The sequence below is a fragment of the Dendrobium catenatum genome, unplaced genomic scaffold, assembly GCF_001605985.2.
Source record: "Dendrobium catenatum unplaced genomic scaffold, ASM160598v2 fragScaff_scaffold_1209, whole genome shotgun sequence".
In the NCBI taxonomy this organism is placed as follows: Eukaryota; Viridiplantae; Streptophyta; class Magnoliopsida; order Asparagales; family Orchidaceae; genus Dendrobium; species Dendrobium catenatum.
Window position 1 is genome coordinate 238,729 of NW_021319671.1, and position 15,568 is coordinate 254,296.

At 31.0% G+C, this 15,568-nt stretch overlaps 1 protein-coding gene across 1 annotated transcript in view; it reads left to right on the top strand.

The window, feature by feature from the left end:
* Positions 1–5,173, top strand: part of LOC110101569 (J domain-containing protein spf31) — a 50,032-nt gene extending 44,859 nt beyond the window's left edge. The window contains exons 8-9 of the mRNA XM_020829526.2: positions 4,776–4,814; positions 4,894–5,173. Coding sequence (XP_020685185.1) covers positions 4,776–4,814; positions 4,894–4,980 — 126 coding nt within the window. The 3' untranslated portion in view covers positions 4,981–5,173. The remainder of the gene's footprint in view (positions 1–4,775; positions 4,815–4,893) is intronic.
* The last annotated feature ends 10,395 nt before the right edge of the window (positions 5,174–15,568 follow it).

Below are 15,568 nucleotides of genomic sequence, written 5' to 3' on the forward strand. Positions count from 1 at the left end.
AGCAAATTCGTCAAATTATTTGGCGTAGTCCTAAATGCGTCAAATGATTTGGCAAATTCTGAATATGCCAAATCATTTGGCGTATTCATCTAAAGCAGAAGAGAGAAATGGGTAGGAGAGGGAGATGAGGAGAGAGATTGGGAGAGAAGATAAATGGGGAGAGAAATAGATAAATGAGGGAGAGAGTGTGGAGTGAGAGACGGATGGAGAGAGGGAAAGAGAGATGGGAAAGAGAGATTTAAATATTTTGTTTATATTAAAAAAAAATTAACTAATATTTATAATTAATATTTACATGATATAAAATAAAATAATCTTTTAAAAATATTATATTAAAAAGTTAAAAATATTATAAATTATATTTAAAAAGTATAATTTAATATTACTTTTTAAATATAATTTTTTATTTTTTTACTTTTTTATATAATATTTTTAAAGATTATTTTATTTTATGTTATATAAATATTAGCTAAATTTTTTTTTAATTTAAAAAAATATTAAATTCTCTCTTTCCCATCTCTCTTTCTCTCTCCCCATCCGTCTCACTCCACATTCTCTCCCTCATTTTTCTCTTTCTCTCTCCTCATCTCTCTCCTACCCATTTCTTTCTCCTGTTTTAGATGAATACGCCAAATGATTTGGCATATTCAGAATTTGCTAAATCATTTGGTGTATTTGGGACTATGCCAAATAATTTTGCAAATTTACTCTTTTTAAATTTATTTACTAATTATGCTTCTTTTACTTAATGACATTTTAAAGTTGCTCCTTTCTAAAATTTGATCTATAAGAAATTATATTTGAAAAAATTTAATTAAATATTTAAGACGTGTTCGACTTGCGTGTCCAATATATTTTTTTAATCGGGCACATGTTTGACGTGTTCTATATGTGTGATGTGTAAAAATTGATAATAAATCATTCAAATAGGATTTTTTAATCTATATTTGATATGTTTTTCTTAATATATATTTTAATCATATACCTCTTTGAGGAAAAGTATCAGTGCATTATAGCTAGTTAGATTCTCATTCTTGTTGAACAAGAGCATCTTGATTTGTTAAGTTATTATATTGAACAAGGAAGATTAAGTAATTCAATAAAGTTAAAATCTTAAAAAATTCAAAAGTTTTTAACTGAACCGAAATCATTCATCAAGAAGAGAAGCATTGGGTGAAAAGTTATTTTTATTGGTGTTTCATTTAGGATAGTGTTAAACAACATTAGTCTTGAGCATAATCTGTGGCAATGATTGCAAGTTCGAGAGCAAGCTACTAGCAGAGTGAATCTTATTATATTTTATTATCATTGTGTATTTGTGTTACACAATAGACTTGTTACATATGTACCCTATTAAGGATCAAAATCAGAGTATTTAGGATTGCTATAATCGTATGCGTTGGATTTTTATATTCAAAGAAATTAAGCTTTGGCTTGAGAGGCTGGCAAGGTCCTCCTAATTAGGAATGGAAAAACAAAAGGAGTTTTTAAGTATTGATAAGAGGCCTCAACTGTTTGTACATACTTGGGGGTGATTAAAGCATGACTTTGTTTTCGGAAACTATGGTCATAGGAGCACATCAAGTGTACTAAAGATTTAGCTCGGGTGGATTAGACCAAATGTACAATGTAAAGACAAAAAATAAATGATTTTTTTTTGTATTAACAAATAATGCGGAATAATTCGATGGATTCTTGACATCATGAGAATATGAAAATGAGTGTAAAAGGTATTGATTGAGGATTGCTTTGAATTAATGAATCATCTAAAGATTAACTAGTTTAAGAGCTCAAATATATATTTAACATAAATGCGGTTACATCGTTTTCAGCACACACTTATAACAAGTTTAGAATTTACAACCTCAATTATTATCTTTAAGCTAACGAGAAGGAGAACATAAACATCATATTGACGACTATGATAAGGCAAAATGAAATAACTGGAACTATTTTATAAGACCAAATGGGACAATTAAAGTTGTGGGTGAGTCTGTCCTAAATGGTAATGGTCATCCATCGCATTCCCCAAGAATAGTCAATTCCTCCCCGAATTTGACCTATTGATCTAATCTCTTACTAAATTTTAAATCTTCAGAATGGTAGCAGCGCAACTAATAAAACTAGCATAACACCGAAAACAAATAAGAACTGTCAACTTTGTCTAACATATTCCCTACGGAATCCAATTTCGTCTCCATCTTTGTCACAATTTCCTGAACTTGATCTATACAAGTATAAATTATATGCACAAGGACACTGAAAACAATTTTGGGCGCTCAATTATCCCAATTCACAAAGTGATTCATCATCAACAAGAGCAACATATGCTCCATGATCATAATAGGCGCCACATTAAACTTTCTCTCCATCCATGTTGGGAATCTCTGACAAAAGCAATTGCCTTGTTCGTGAAAACCTTAGCCTCAACACATGTTTACATTGGTTTGACTTGTGATGTATATTCATTATCTGGTGCCAGCCAGAATGATGGCTTTGCCTATTATGCTTTACTGTTTCCAACATAAGTATCAATAGCATGATGGTTTTTGATGGAGCCAGCACTTTCGGGCCCGTTGTGGCTGTGGGAATGCTAGGTCTGAAGCCTCTATGTTGGTGGTCACAACTCCTCTTGGATTTTTTGAATGGTGCATGGTCTAAGTGGGAGTTACCCGTTGTCCATGCGGGGTTATAATAACAATGATTTTATGTTGTGAGTGGCAGATTTGTAGGTTTAGGCATGGACGAAAGGATTTTGTTAATGTATATTTTTTAGTGGTACTTAAATTCCTTTCTAAATTTAGTATTTCACAGCAGTTTAAACAACTATTAATCCTTTACCACTGGTTTAAATGACTAATAGCTCTATTTTATTGCTGCAAATATATGTGCGATTTAAACTGCTACAAACTCACATATGCTGCTAGGTGACTGCTGCTAAAGCTTCATTTTTTTCAGTGGTGAAGCTGCTTATGATGTGAAACCAGGAATTGAGTCTTAGAAAATTAATAAAAGTTCGTTAAAATAATGATAGTACAAGCTTGATGCTTCTCACAATTGATACTTCAAAAAAGATCTTAGATTTCAACCAAGTCTAGGCAAGTTGTTACAACTAAATTAGCAAGATCGATAAAATAACGACGTTAATTAAAAGTAATGACAATGAAAAGCCAACTAGAATCCGGCGGTTAACAAAGCGATCGTCTCACCTTGAGGCTTAAGCTCACTCTTCTATGTCTAGGGTTGTCGGAGGAAGAAGAACCACACAAGGGATGAGACTACTTCGAGGTAGACGATGCCGGCAATCCGTAGTGATGGAGAGGAAGGCGTAGGATGTGGAGGTGGTGTGGAAGGTCGGCCGTCGATGGTCCACTCGTAGTCTGGACTTTGTCTGTCGATGACTTGCACGAGGGTCGGGAGGATCCGATCCAAGTAAGCTCCAACGGTGTCGTCGTCGGGGTCAAATCCCGCGTCGAAGAATGACGATTGTAGGATGTTGAGATTACCGTGGGCGTCGAACACAAGCCCCCACTCAAATTCGGGGTTCGCCATGCATGATGGGATTGAGTAGGGGAGACAAAGAGAGGGTCCTACGAACTCACTAAGAGATCGAGGAGATTTGCACTCACGAAGAGAACATGAAATGTCAACTTTTCATTCATCAAAACTAAAGCTATTACAATGCATGATGCCTCATATAAGGAGGCCAAAATAAACATAACTAAATGACATAAACGCCCTCAGGGCTACATAAGTGGAACAATGCCCTCAGGGGCAAACTAGGAAAACAAAGGAAAATACACTCATAACATAAGATGCAAATAAATCAGAAATAAAGACTCTGGATCATAGCCGTCGATCTGCGTCTCCGGCAATGGTACACGTCGAAATCTGATGTCCCCATCAGCTTAATGGTTCATGTAGTTATAGTTAAACCCACGGGATCCATGTGGCATCCCTTTGATAAGTACACGAAAAAGTGCCCTTGATGCATAATCTCCTGAAAGCCGAAACCTAAGTTGAAATACAAAAATTTTTAAGCTACCTAACTATTTAATGGCCATTGTCATCCTGAGCCTGCAAGTAACATTGTTATCTTAAATGCTTGAAATTTATTCGTTATCAAAGCTTGAAAGTATCATTAAACTTGATTACTTTCTTAGTATTTGTATTTTTGAAATTGCATCTACATGTCTTTATGTTTGCATTGTGGTAGATAAGATTAGGGAGAGTCGCCTTAGATGGTTTTGTCACATTAAATGAAGGCCTTCCAATGACCCGGTTAGAACAGTTGAGGTATTAGATTTGACTTATGTTAAGAAAGGTAGAGGTATACCTAAAAAGACTTAGTTAGAAAATATTAGAAATGAGAATTTTACTTTTCACAGGACACAACGGCGAAAATGAATTCATGTAGCCGACCCCACGTAATGGGACAAGGGCTTGATGTTGTATGTCTTTATGTTTGCATTGAATTTCACATTGCTCAAGAACTTTGTGCTTAAAAATAATGTAAATATATTAGTTAATTTAATTTATGGCTATAATTGGAAAACTGCAGATTGAGTATCTATAGGTTTGCGTGAAAACTCAAAATGATTTTCATTTGGTCAACGACACATTTTAGAATAGCTGTGAAATCACATGTATGTATGACTGGATACTTCATGATTTGGGATTCTACATTAATTTAAGTACATATAGGAATCTATCACCTCATATTCAGATTACAAATGAACTTGGAAGTTCCTAATCCTCCGCATTTTGTTACTCAGGTATCTAGTTGGAGAGATTTCATGAAAGGAGGAAAGAAGGTGAAGTAAAAACCTGATGTGCATTTTAATCTTATTGATGCCTCCATTTCTCACCTTTAAGTTTCTGCTGGTACTCCAGGTAAAGAAAGGAGAGCTTCGACCTCCAAAGCTCAAAACAGAAGATCCAAACAAATCATACGTGCAGAGGCCCATAAAACGAGGTTGAAACAAGCCTACCTACCAGTTTGTCACATAACAAATCCCATTAAAATCTCAAATATTTCAGGTCAGAATGTTCTTCTTTAGATTGATCTATGTATCTACTACATCATTAGCGATAGTCTCAACTCCAACTTTGTTGAATATAATTATTTATATCAGTTTTTTATGAAATTATTCTATTTTGTTGCACAAAACAATTCAATTCTGTCAATGACTGCATTACATATCTCATGCTTATGATAGCTTTCTATAAAGCTGCTTTAAGAAGCAGAAAGAAAGCCGTCTCAAACGAAGCCTATATGAATAGGATTCTATCTACAGCTATTTACTTGCTCTACTTATTCCTTGTGGTTTTGATTTGCCCAGCCAAACTTTTTCTCTGTTTCCATGGTGAAGGTTGAAACTCACCACTCCTTTACTGATAAAGTAACTGTTCTCAGCTCTATCTCATTGGCTTCTTTTAGTCTGTGTTGGAGGCCTGGCCAAGCTTTCTGGTCACTCTCAAATAATTGATTAATAAAACAAAAAGAGAGATCTTTCCTGATATCAAATTCAGGTTCCCACAATAATCTATGGCTGTCAGTCAACTCCATATGCATCTTTCATATTAATATATACTATGCATATATGCTTGTACAACAACAACATCATCAATCAAGCCTTTGTCCCGCTACGTGAGGTCGGCTACATGAATCCTTTTTCGTCATTAAAGAATTCATGTCATAATTATTCGGCAAGTTTTATGCTCACTGTCGACTACCTAACGCAACTCCCCACTTTTCTCATTCAGGACTTAGGACATGACAACGGCAGTGTTATGCATATATGCTTGTATGTATTCAAATAATAATTTAAGAGGGAATAAATAGGCAGTCCAGGTCAAACTACCAAGTTGGTTTTAGGTTAGGCAGGTGGTTTCTTTATTTAAAAATTTGGAATCCTTAGAGGAACTATAATGGTTTTTGTGCTCTGGAAAAATAGAGGAATTGATGCTCCAGGTTGTTTCTCAGGATGTTCCAGGTTGAGCTAAAAGCGACATATAATGCCCATTCTCAGCTGTCTGGCTATGTAATTTAAACTAATAAATTCGCTCAAAGAATTAGAAAGGAAATTGATGTTCTTCTCTTTTATGAAATTATAGGAAATCCTTTCTAAAAATATATATAAGAGTGTTTTGGCTTTTCACATATTTAGGCTTCGTTTGGGACAGCTTTCTTCTTGCTTCTTGAAGCGGCTTTCTAATTTAAAAATATTAATCTTTGTACTAGAAAGTTGCTTTAAGCTGTAAGAAAGCCGTCTCAAACGAAACCTTAATATAATTCTCTTACATTTTTATGTAATAGAGAACTAAAGTAAATTATAGTTGACTAAGATTTTGTTTGAGATAATTTTTTAGTATAATTTTTTTTAATTAGAAGTTTATAGTAAAAATTTGTTTTAAAAAGCAGAAAAAAAGTTATTTTAAATGAAATTTAAGGTTTTATTTGGGGTAGTATTTTTATTGTTATTTAAAATAAAATTTTAATTCAATTTTAAAGTATAAAAATTTTTTGTACTAAATATGATAGAATTTTTATTGGGAGGAGGATTTAGGCATTAAATCATGAAGTTAACCTGTTTGTTTTTTGTGTTAGAAGTAAACAGTTGTAGATGTTAATGGTATATAAAAATATAATAATTTTTAATTGCTTTTGAATATAAATTCACGACGGTGCCATTTACATGTTGTATGAATTCAATTTTCATTATAATGTGGCATATTGAAGTAAATCTATTAAAGTTTAATGTAATTTTGCTCTGATGAAATAAATATGGGCCTTTTGTGTCTTAATCAAGAGAGGGTCATGTAATGAATTTTTATAAGGTCCGGACACCTGACATAGTTCTATATCTAGACGTCAATAAAATATCGCCACGTGCTCTTGCTCTTTACTGCGTGGCCCGACGACCCTACCCGGAACGGAAACTCGGTATTGCTATGTTCGTGTATTGCTAGGTATTGCTTGGTATTGCTTGGCAATAATGAGAAATACCGTTTTGTCAAGACCAATATCGAGCAATACCGAGCAATACCTAGCAAAGCCGGGGTATTGCTAGGTATTGCTCGGTATTGCTAGGTATTGGTCTTGACATAATGATATTTTTTATTAACAATTAATATCGAGCAAAATCTAGCAATACCCTAGTCTGTACAAATCAACTAATACATAACAATATCGGGTTTTTGTCCAGGTCGGGTCGTCAGGCTGCGCTGTAAAGAGTAAGAGCACGTTGCGACATTTTATTGGCGTCCGGATGTAGAGCTACGTCAGGTGTCCGGACCTAATAAAAAGCGCAATGTAATTGATCAAATAAACTCTCAAGTCCAAAATTGTAGAAGGAACTCTATGGTTAATCAAATTTTATTAGATATAATACAATTATATGTTAGATAAGACAAATTCAAAATTGGATCATATAAAACTATAAATGATGCTATTCATTTGTTCTCATATTTTATATAAATTAATTTTTATTAATTATATTTAAATAAAAAATATACACACAAACCAAAAAAAAAAATCAAATTTTACAAAATGAATTGTCAAAACAAATTCAATTATAAATTTACACATAATTTCGAATTCTTGAAAATTATGGCGAGCCAGCAAGTTTTTATAAAGGGGCCCAAATTTATCTTTTAAATTCTAACATTTTTTTTTTCATTCTAGTTGGCTCCAATATTGAAATTTTTTTAAAAAAATTATTGCATTTATTATTCTAAAAAAGAAAATATTACTTATAATATAATAAAAAAACTTAAAATTAAATAACAATATATTTTCCTCAAATAAAAAAAACTTTTACAGAATGAGCAGAGAGATTCTGCATTAGTGAAAATCAAGAATATAATATAGAAAGGAAGCTTTTATAAGAAGGATATTTTCATGTAATATATATATAATGTAAAAGTTGATGTACTGAAAGTGTGGGAACTCCATTATTTCTTTATATATAAAAAATTGCATGCGTGAGTTAGGAAATTGTGGGAAAAGCATTTTATATCTCTATGGAATAATAAAAAAAGGAAAAATTTACATCATATTTATATATATAATACCTAAAATTTTAATATTACATGCATACGATCCTATATTATTTTAATATCAAATATACCACTTGTATTTCTTTCATACCGCTCATATATTTCATTTCTACCACTCATATTTGATATGAAAATAAACTATGGGTGGTATGTATGTAATATTAAAGTTTCAGATATTAAATATGTAAATAGAATAGTATAAGATGTCAGGGAACACGAGTAGAAAATAGGAGTCTGGAGCGGGAATAAGAGATAGTCATAAATAAGAATATGATAAGAGAATTTTTTTATATTTTTTTTAGGAGAGGGGGCCCTAAAATGGATTAATAAGAAAGATTTTAGAATATAAAACAAAAAATCATAAAATAATGAGATCAAATGGCATCTTCATTCTTCTTGGATCAGACAAAATCTCATTGATTTATTGCAGGGGATTTGAAATGATTGTGGCTATAGAGGACGAGTACTTGACTGCCAGACTTACTGACATCACCAGCAAGCAATGGAAGACAGCATAAGCAACTTGGCATGTGCTGACCCTGCCTGCGCTTATTATTTTTTTTGGGACGAGGAAATACTGTCCAAAAGTCAGTTAAAATATCGGTCGATCTGAACAACCCACATCAATTTATTCTAGCCGATGATTAAGACTAGCACTATCGTCGAAGGGATTCGAATCCGGCACCTGAACTTTGCCCAGCCTGTTCTCCACCACATGGGCTAAGCAGTGGTGGGTTATTGCTTATATCCAAAGCTCATCGCATTTGTAGCATCCATTCTTCAACCATTCAAAGGCACTATTATTTTCTCTATTTTTGTTTGTTGAACAAAATATTTTATTTTATTGTTTTTCGTGTTCTTTTATATCCTAGCTTATTATAAGAGAGTTGAACATGAAAAGATCAGGTAATTCAAATCTTCCTTTTAATCTTGAATTCCATCTATTACTCTCCTCATGAACTTTTTTTATTGATTAATAAAGTAAAATTTTATTATAAATTTTTTTTATGAGACGGCTATCTTATTGCTTCTTAAAACATCTTTTTATTAATATTAAAATTTTAATTTTTTTAACAAAAAAATTGATTTAAAAAGTAGTAAGAAAGACGTCCCAAACTAAGCCTTAATAATGTGCAATCTAATATTTATAATTTTAGTGTTCTTAATATGTTTCATGAGTGTTTTCATAAGTCTCAATTAAATTAAAATACAATGTATTTTGGTTATCCAAAGCTATGAATTACCCATTTTAAGTCATCAAATTTCTTAATCTTGAATTTCATGCTCATCATATTTATTATAAATTCTTCTTTAATATGACTTTTAGGAGAAGACTCAGAACTATAAATTATACTAATTAATATGTATCAGTCTTAAAAAGCTATAAAAAGATAGTCTTTTAGGTTCATTTTAAAGGCATTATTACTCTTTTCAACTCTTTTTTTATTGATATACTTGATTTTAATATAAAAATGTAATGATTTTTTAGCCGTTGCAATAATAATTATAATTTCATAAAAAAAAATTCTAGATTTGTTAAAATAGTTATTATTTCAGTATTTAATTAAATTATTTTTAACTTAATCAAGAATTATATTTATATATAAAACAAATTAATGAAGAAAAGATAAATATGTGTTGAATTTAAATTTATTTTTGAGTGTTACTTGAGTTTTACATGGAAGTGTAGAGCAAGACTAATGAAATGATAAAGAGAAGGGAGAGAGAGAAATAGAACATGATAGAAGCTCTAAAATTTTACTAAATTGCTATCATAAATTATTTAGGGCATTAAATTATATTTTCATGAAATTATTTAGGTTATCCAAAGCTATGACTCATAATTACATGAAAATATAATTTAATGCCCTAAATTCATTTTTGAACCCTTTATTTATAAATTTTGCTCGAGATTTCCGCTTCATTTGAGATAACTTTTTTAGTTTTTACTATTTTTTAAAGCATTTTTTTCAAAAAAGAAAAATTGTACTTAAATATTAATTTTCAAAGCATTACGAAAATTGTTTCAAATAAAAACTTAATTTTACAAATATCTTAGGCTTCATTTAGGACAACTTTAATAAAGCTTTTTAAGTATCAAAATTAAAAATTTTGATGCTAAAAAGTACTTAAAAAAAAAAAGCTGTTCCAAACTAGGCCTCAATGTGCTTCAAGGAAATGGCGAATTTTTTGTGAAAAAGCTACAATGACAAAATGCTCGTTTGAGACGGTTTTTTTGTTGTTTTTTAAAACAACTTTCTAATACAATAATTTCATAAATTAGAAAATTTTATACTAGAAACTCGTTTTAGGCAGCAGTACGAAAGCTGTCCCAAACCAAGCCAAAGTCTTGGACAGCTTTAGCATAAGCTGTCAAAAGCAGCTTTTGTATATTTGATTGATTTCATTTGACGAGCTCATTTGAATTGAAGGAATAGCATTGACGATATCAATTGTCGAGTCGTTTGGCAAATAGGCCTTATCTCATTCAACAACGACGACGAAGAATACAAAATACTAAATTCTTTCAGCAAATTCAAATGATTTGACGAATGATTTTCTTAAACTATTATGTTTATTTATCAAATCCAATTCAATTTTATTGCATAATTTTATGAGAAATCAATCAAGAAAATATGAATATAAACTATATAAATATAATATTAATAATTATTTTCATTTATTTATTTATGAGACCTTTTTTCTTTCTTTGTTCGTGGTTGTGATGAGGAAGAATCCTTCAGAGTGGGATAAGATTTTGGTGGTTATAAAAGCTGACAGTGCTGTAGCACGAAAATCAAAGCATATCTAACTGTATTATTGAACCGTACAAAAAAAATTATCTGTTTGAGAAATATCTTTGAACGCCATTATCAATATGTTAGTTTTATGTCTGTAATTAAAACATGCAGCGAATGCAAACATGAAAGAGAACATGCAATGTAGGGGTGTCAATTTCGGGTCACGGGTCACGGGTCGGGTTCGGGTTCGTGTCAAATATTGACACCCCTAATGCAATGAAAGAAAAGAATATCATGATTTAATTAACATAGTAAAAGCTAAAGCAGGCAAAAAACTATAAAGTCACACCGCACCGAGAAATTCGCTGTAAAAATTAGTAGAAATTTTGTACGTATCTCTTTCTCTCTCAGTCTCTGCTCGTCTCTATTCATTCTGGCATCGTTCTCCTTTACTTAAACAAACAAAAAATACACATTAATTAAAATCACCGAGAGACGCAGGCTTCGTTTGGTTTATTTCCCGTTCCGGCATAAAAAACGCCAATAGGAGAAAAGGTATTTTTAAAACGGAGAAGCTAATAAATAATGCTTCTCAAAACAATACAAAAACGGAGTTTTAAAAAAAGTCTGCTACACATTCAAACATCTTCCACGCCTGCGTTTTCAGTTTCAAACGGAAATTAAAAATGGAGAAAAACGGAAAAATACCGTGGAAATAAACGAGCCCTCAATCTTTAATGAAAAACAAGAAAGAAAACTACCCCACCTGCCTCTATCTCTAATCTATCTAACATCCCCACGATGCTTCATCCTACAAGAAAATACATTGAAGAAGCTCGGGTACGTACACAACTCAACAGTATTGTGCTGTAGTATGAGACATTTTTTCTCGAGTGCGAAGGAACCTAAACCCAAGGAGGACGGAGACCCTTGCAACCCTCCAATGAGCCTAACCGATAAAATTGAAGTCCGAGACAATAGTATAACCCGATCAATCGTACAATCAGATTCAATACAAAACTAACAAATAAATATTATTTTTATCAAATTTATATCTTATATTTATCGTTAGTAAAAAAAAAATAATAATAAGCAGGTAAGAGCAGGAGGGATCTTAGTCCTATTAGGAGCGGGAGACAGCAGGATCTCCGGGGCCGATCTCCCCCACTGCCCCCTTAGATTCTCTGTTGGATTTCGCGCAGTGTACGGCTCGGCCTTTCTTATTGTCTCTCTCTGTCTCTCTTTCCTCTTCTTTCAGGTTTCAGATCATTTGATAGAAAATAAGCCTTCAAGATTATCAGTTATTGAATCATTTTAAATAAGAGATTTATTAATAGAAATAAATAAATATATTTGTGTAATATACTTTTTAAATGATATAAAAATAATTTTAATATTAATTTATTTTTAAAAGAAATTACTTTATGCATGAATGATAATAGATTTAGTAAGTAAATGTATACAAATTTTATGATATGTATGAAATCGGAGTTCATATGCTCCCGAAATTAATTTTTGAAGTTTCCAACTAGGTTTTTGCCTCGAGATTCGTGCCCGATCAAGATGATTTTGCGATGCCGTATCATATATAATGAAAAAGTGATAAAAAAACTAAATTACCTTGAATCATTTAAACTAAACGTATAACTTTGATTGAAAAAATATAATTATTTTAATTTTAATGAAAATTTTATCATATAATTTAATCATATCAATTTAAATATTAATATGCCTTAAAAAGAGACATAAAAAAATATACGGGCTCTTAAAAATCAGAAATTTTAGTGAAATGTTCATTTTAAATATTGTTAACAATTTAATTACAGATTAATTTTTGCATTAGATTATAATTAGAAAATCATCGATGAGTTTTTAGTTTATTCAATTTATTAATCTTGATTAATATATATGATGATTTAAATTTTTATTTAATTTATTTTTTTAATTGAGTAAAAACATGAATATATCAAGCTATTCAATGAAGAAATGAGTTATAATAATAAGCTTTATGGGCCGGCTTTCACATTAATGGAAATGGAAAAGCTCTTAATTAAGTCATTAATATGATTAAGAATAAAAAATAAAAAAATAATATGAAAAAAGTAATAGGATTTAGTCGTAAGATTGATTATGAGAACCGAGAGAGAGAGAGAGAGAGAATAGGACAGATTTTATTGCCGTAAAGTAAATAGGTCGAGACCAGTAGAGATAATGTTATATAAATAAATTATATTAAAAATAAATACATAAATAATATAATATGAGCTAATAAAATCATATCAAAAAAATAAGATATGACAATTATATCTCATTAATTACATTTGATTTGTATTATAGCTTTTCAAGAGCCCATGCACGTGGGGGTGCAAGTGAGCCAACCTGGCTCAAACTCGATTTGTCAACAAACTCAATAGCCGAGATTATTGAGTTTCTAGCTCGGGCTTGAAATCTATTAGAATTTTGAGTTTGTTGGATTATCGAGCTTGAGTTCAATCCAAATGATACTAAGTTCAATTTCTCGTTAAGCGGCTCGAGCACGAAAGTCGAAGGAGTAAGGCAGAAGGCAGATCATGACGTTGGCTCGAGCATGGTAGTAGAAACAGCATGGGTGGGCTTGGAAGGCGGAATAGCATAATGCTGAAGCGAAGCGCATATGCCAAATCTGAAGCGGGTTCAAATGTGAAAGCGGTAGCATCAGTCGTTCTTCTTACACCTCGTGAACCCGCATCCACTGGACCACTGCCGTGAGCTGAGCTCGAACCCGTCTTTTGATCGAGTTAGGCATGCATGATTGGAGTTCTACTCAACTCGTTTGCACACTTAAGCCCACATATAGCTACTGATTGTTCTAATCCAATCTGAACCAGTGAGATTGACCACTTTTAGCCAGCTTGTTGGACTTGTGCTCAACATGAACGGTTTGGAGGATACAGATATGTTCCAAGCTTTTTGTATTAATGAGATTAATTAATGTCTTTTTAGTCTAATCATTATAAGATGCATTGATTCATGTTATGAATAGATAAAGCTATTCATAAGTTTTTCTCACATAAAACTTTTGATATCTTTCTGACTCTTGCGCCTCTCTCTCTCTCTTATATGTGTGTGTGATGGATCTTCGTACAACGCTTAGAAGCAAAACTCTATATCTCTCTATCGTTGTGAATTTTCTAATACGCAACAAGATTAATACCGATTCATTTAGTCTTCTACTTCATCATAAATCAATTTAATAAGTTCTTTTGTAATGTTTTTGAGTAAATTAAGTGCTAAAATACAAATTTATACAGATGAGATTTGATCAGTTGAATTTGATAATAATTTCTGTAGCTATTGATCGCCAACTAAACTGCTGGCATCCATATAATCATATAAAGTTGGCAGACAGAGATATCTTTGTCCATTTGTTACATTAATCTATTATTCATATATCTCAAATGATCTATAAGCTGCTTTTTATATCAACATTGATTTGCAAAGGGAAGGTCTAAGATTCATATTCTTCAAGGAGATGATAGTTTAAACAATTATATGCATATAATAATGAGTTGTTTTCACATTAGTTTATTAGAACTTGGAAGCTGTCACAGTATATATGATATATATGAAAAACATATATATGATAAATATTAATGCTTATCGTTTCAGTTATTTAGACTTCGTTTGGGTCGGCTTTCTTATTGATTTGTAAAGCAATTTTTAATATTTTTTTATCTAAAAATTGCTTTAAGAAACAATAAAAAAGACGTCTCAAACAAAAACTTAGTCATTTTTGATATTTTATTCATTCTCTAAGTTGATATAGAAGGCTAAGAGATTAGATAAAAGGAGACAAAGAGTGGACAGTTGACTTAATATGTGTTATTATTATCATATTTGTCTTATTATGTACTCAGGCTGATAGAGCCTTTGTATGGCCGAAACAAAAGTGCTTGTCTACTCTTAATGAAAAGTTGTTTTATAAGTGCTTCTTGAACAGAAATCAAATAATAGTGTATGAGTGTTACAGCCAACTAATCTTCCATTTTATTTGAGTTAGAGACTTAATTAAAGCTTCGTTTGGGATGGCTTTCATATTGCTTTTTAAATTAGTTTTTTATTACAAAATTTTCTACTAAAAGACTACTTTAAAATGCAGTAAGAAAGTCATCACAAACGAAGTCTAATAATAAATAAATATTAGATTGCTTATCTACATAAAATCTATTATCTAAAAGCACTTTGATAGCTTAATGAAGTAATTCTTTCATTTGATACACATGAAGATGTAATAAATTGTGTTAATTTGATTCACAAATAATAAAGTATGGATAAGAAGATCATATTTTGATTTTTTTTAGCTTATACTGTTCAATAGAACATTTTTTTTGTGTCAAATTAAGAAATATTTCATGACTAATATTCATATAATAATTCGGGTTTGACATATAATAATTCAGCTTTTTTATGACGTCTAAAAAAAGATCTTCGAGCATGACTATATTCATGAGGCTTAGGGCTTCCATTTATCATTTCACATCTTATGATAATGTCAAATTATAAGTTATAATCACTAATATAAAAATTATATATTTTTATAAATTTTTATCATTTTCTAAATTAACATTATAATTATAATTAAATTTTATATATTCAAATTAATTTATGTAATTATATTATTTATTAGTTAAAATTTATATAGATAAAGCTATTCTTAATTTATGTAATTATATTTGAATTAATATATATATAGTCATTCTTGCATACAATTATATTGTTTGATATAA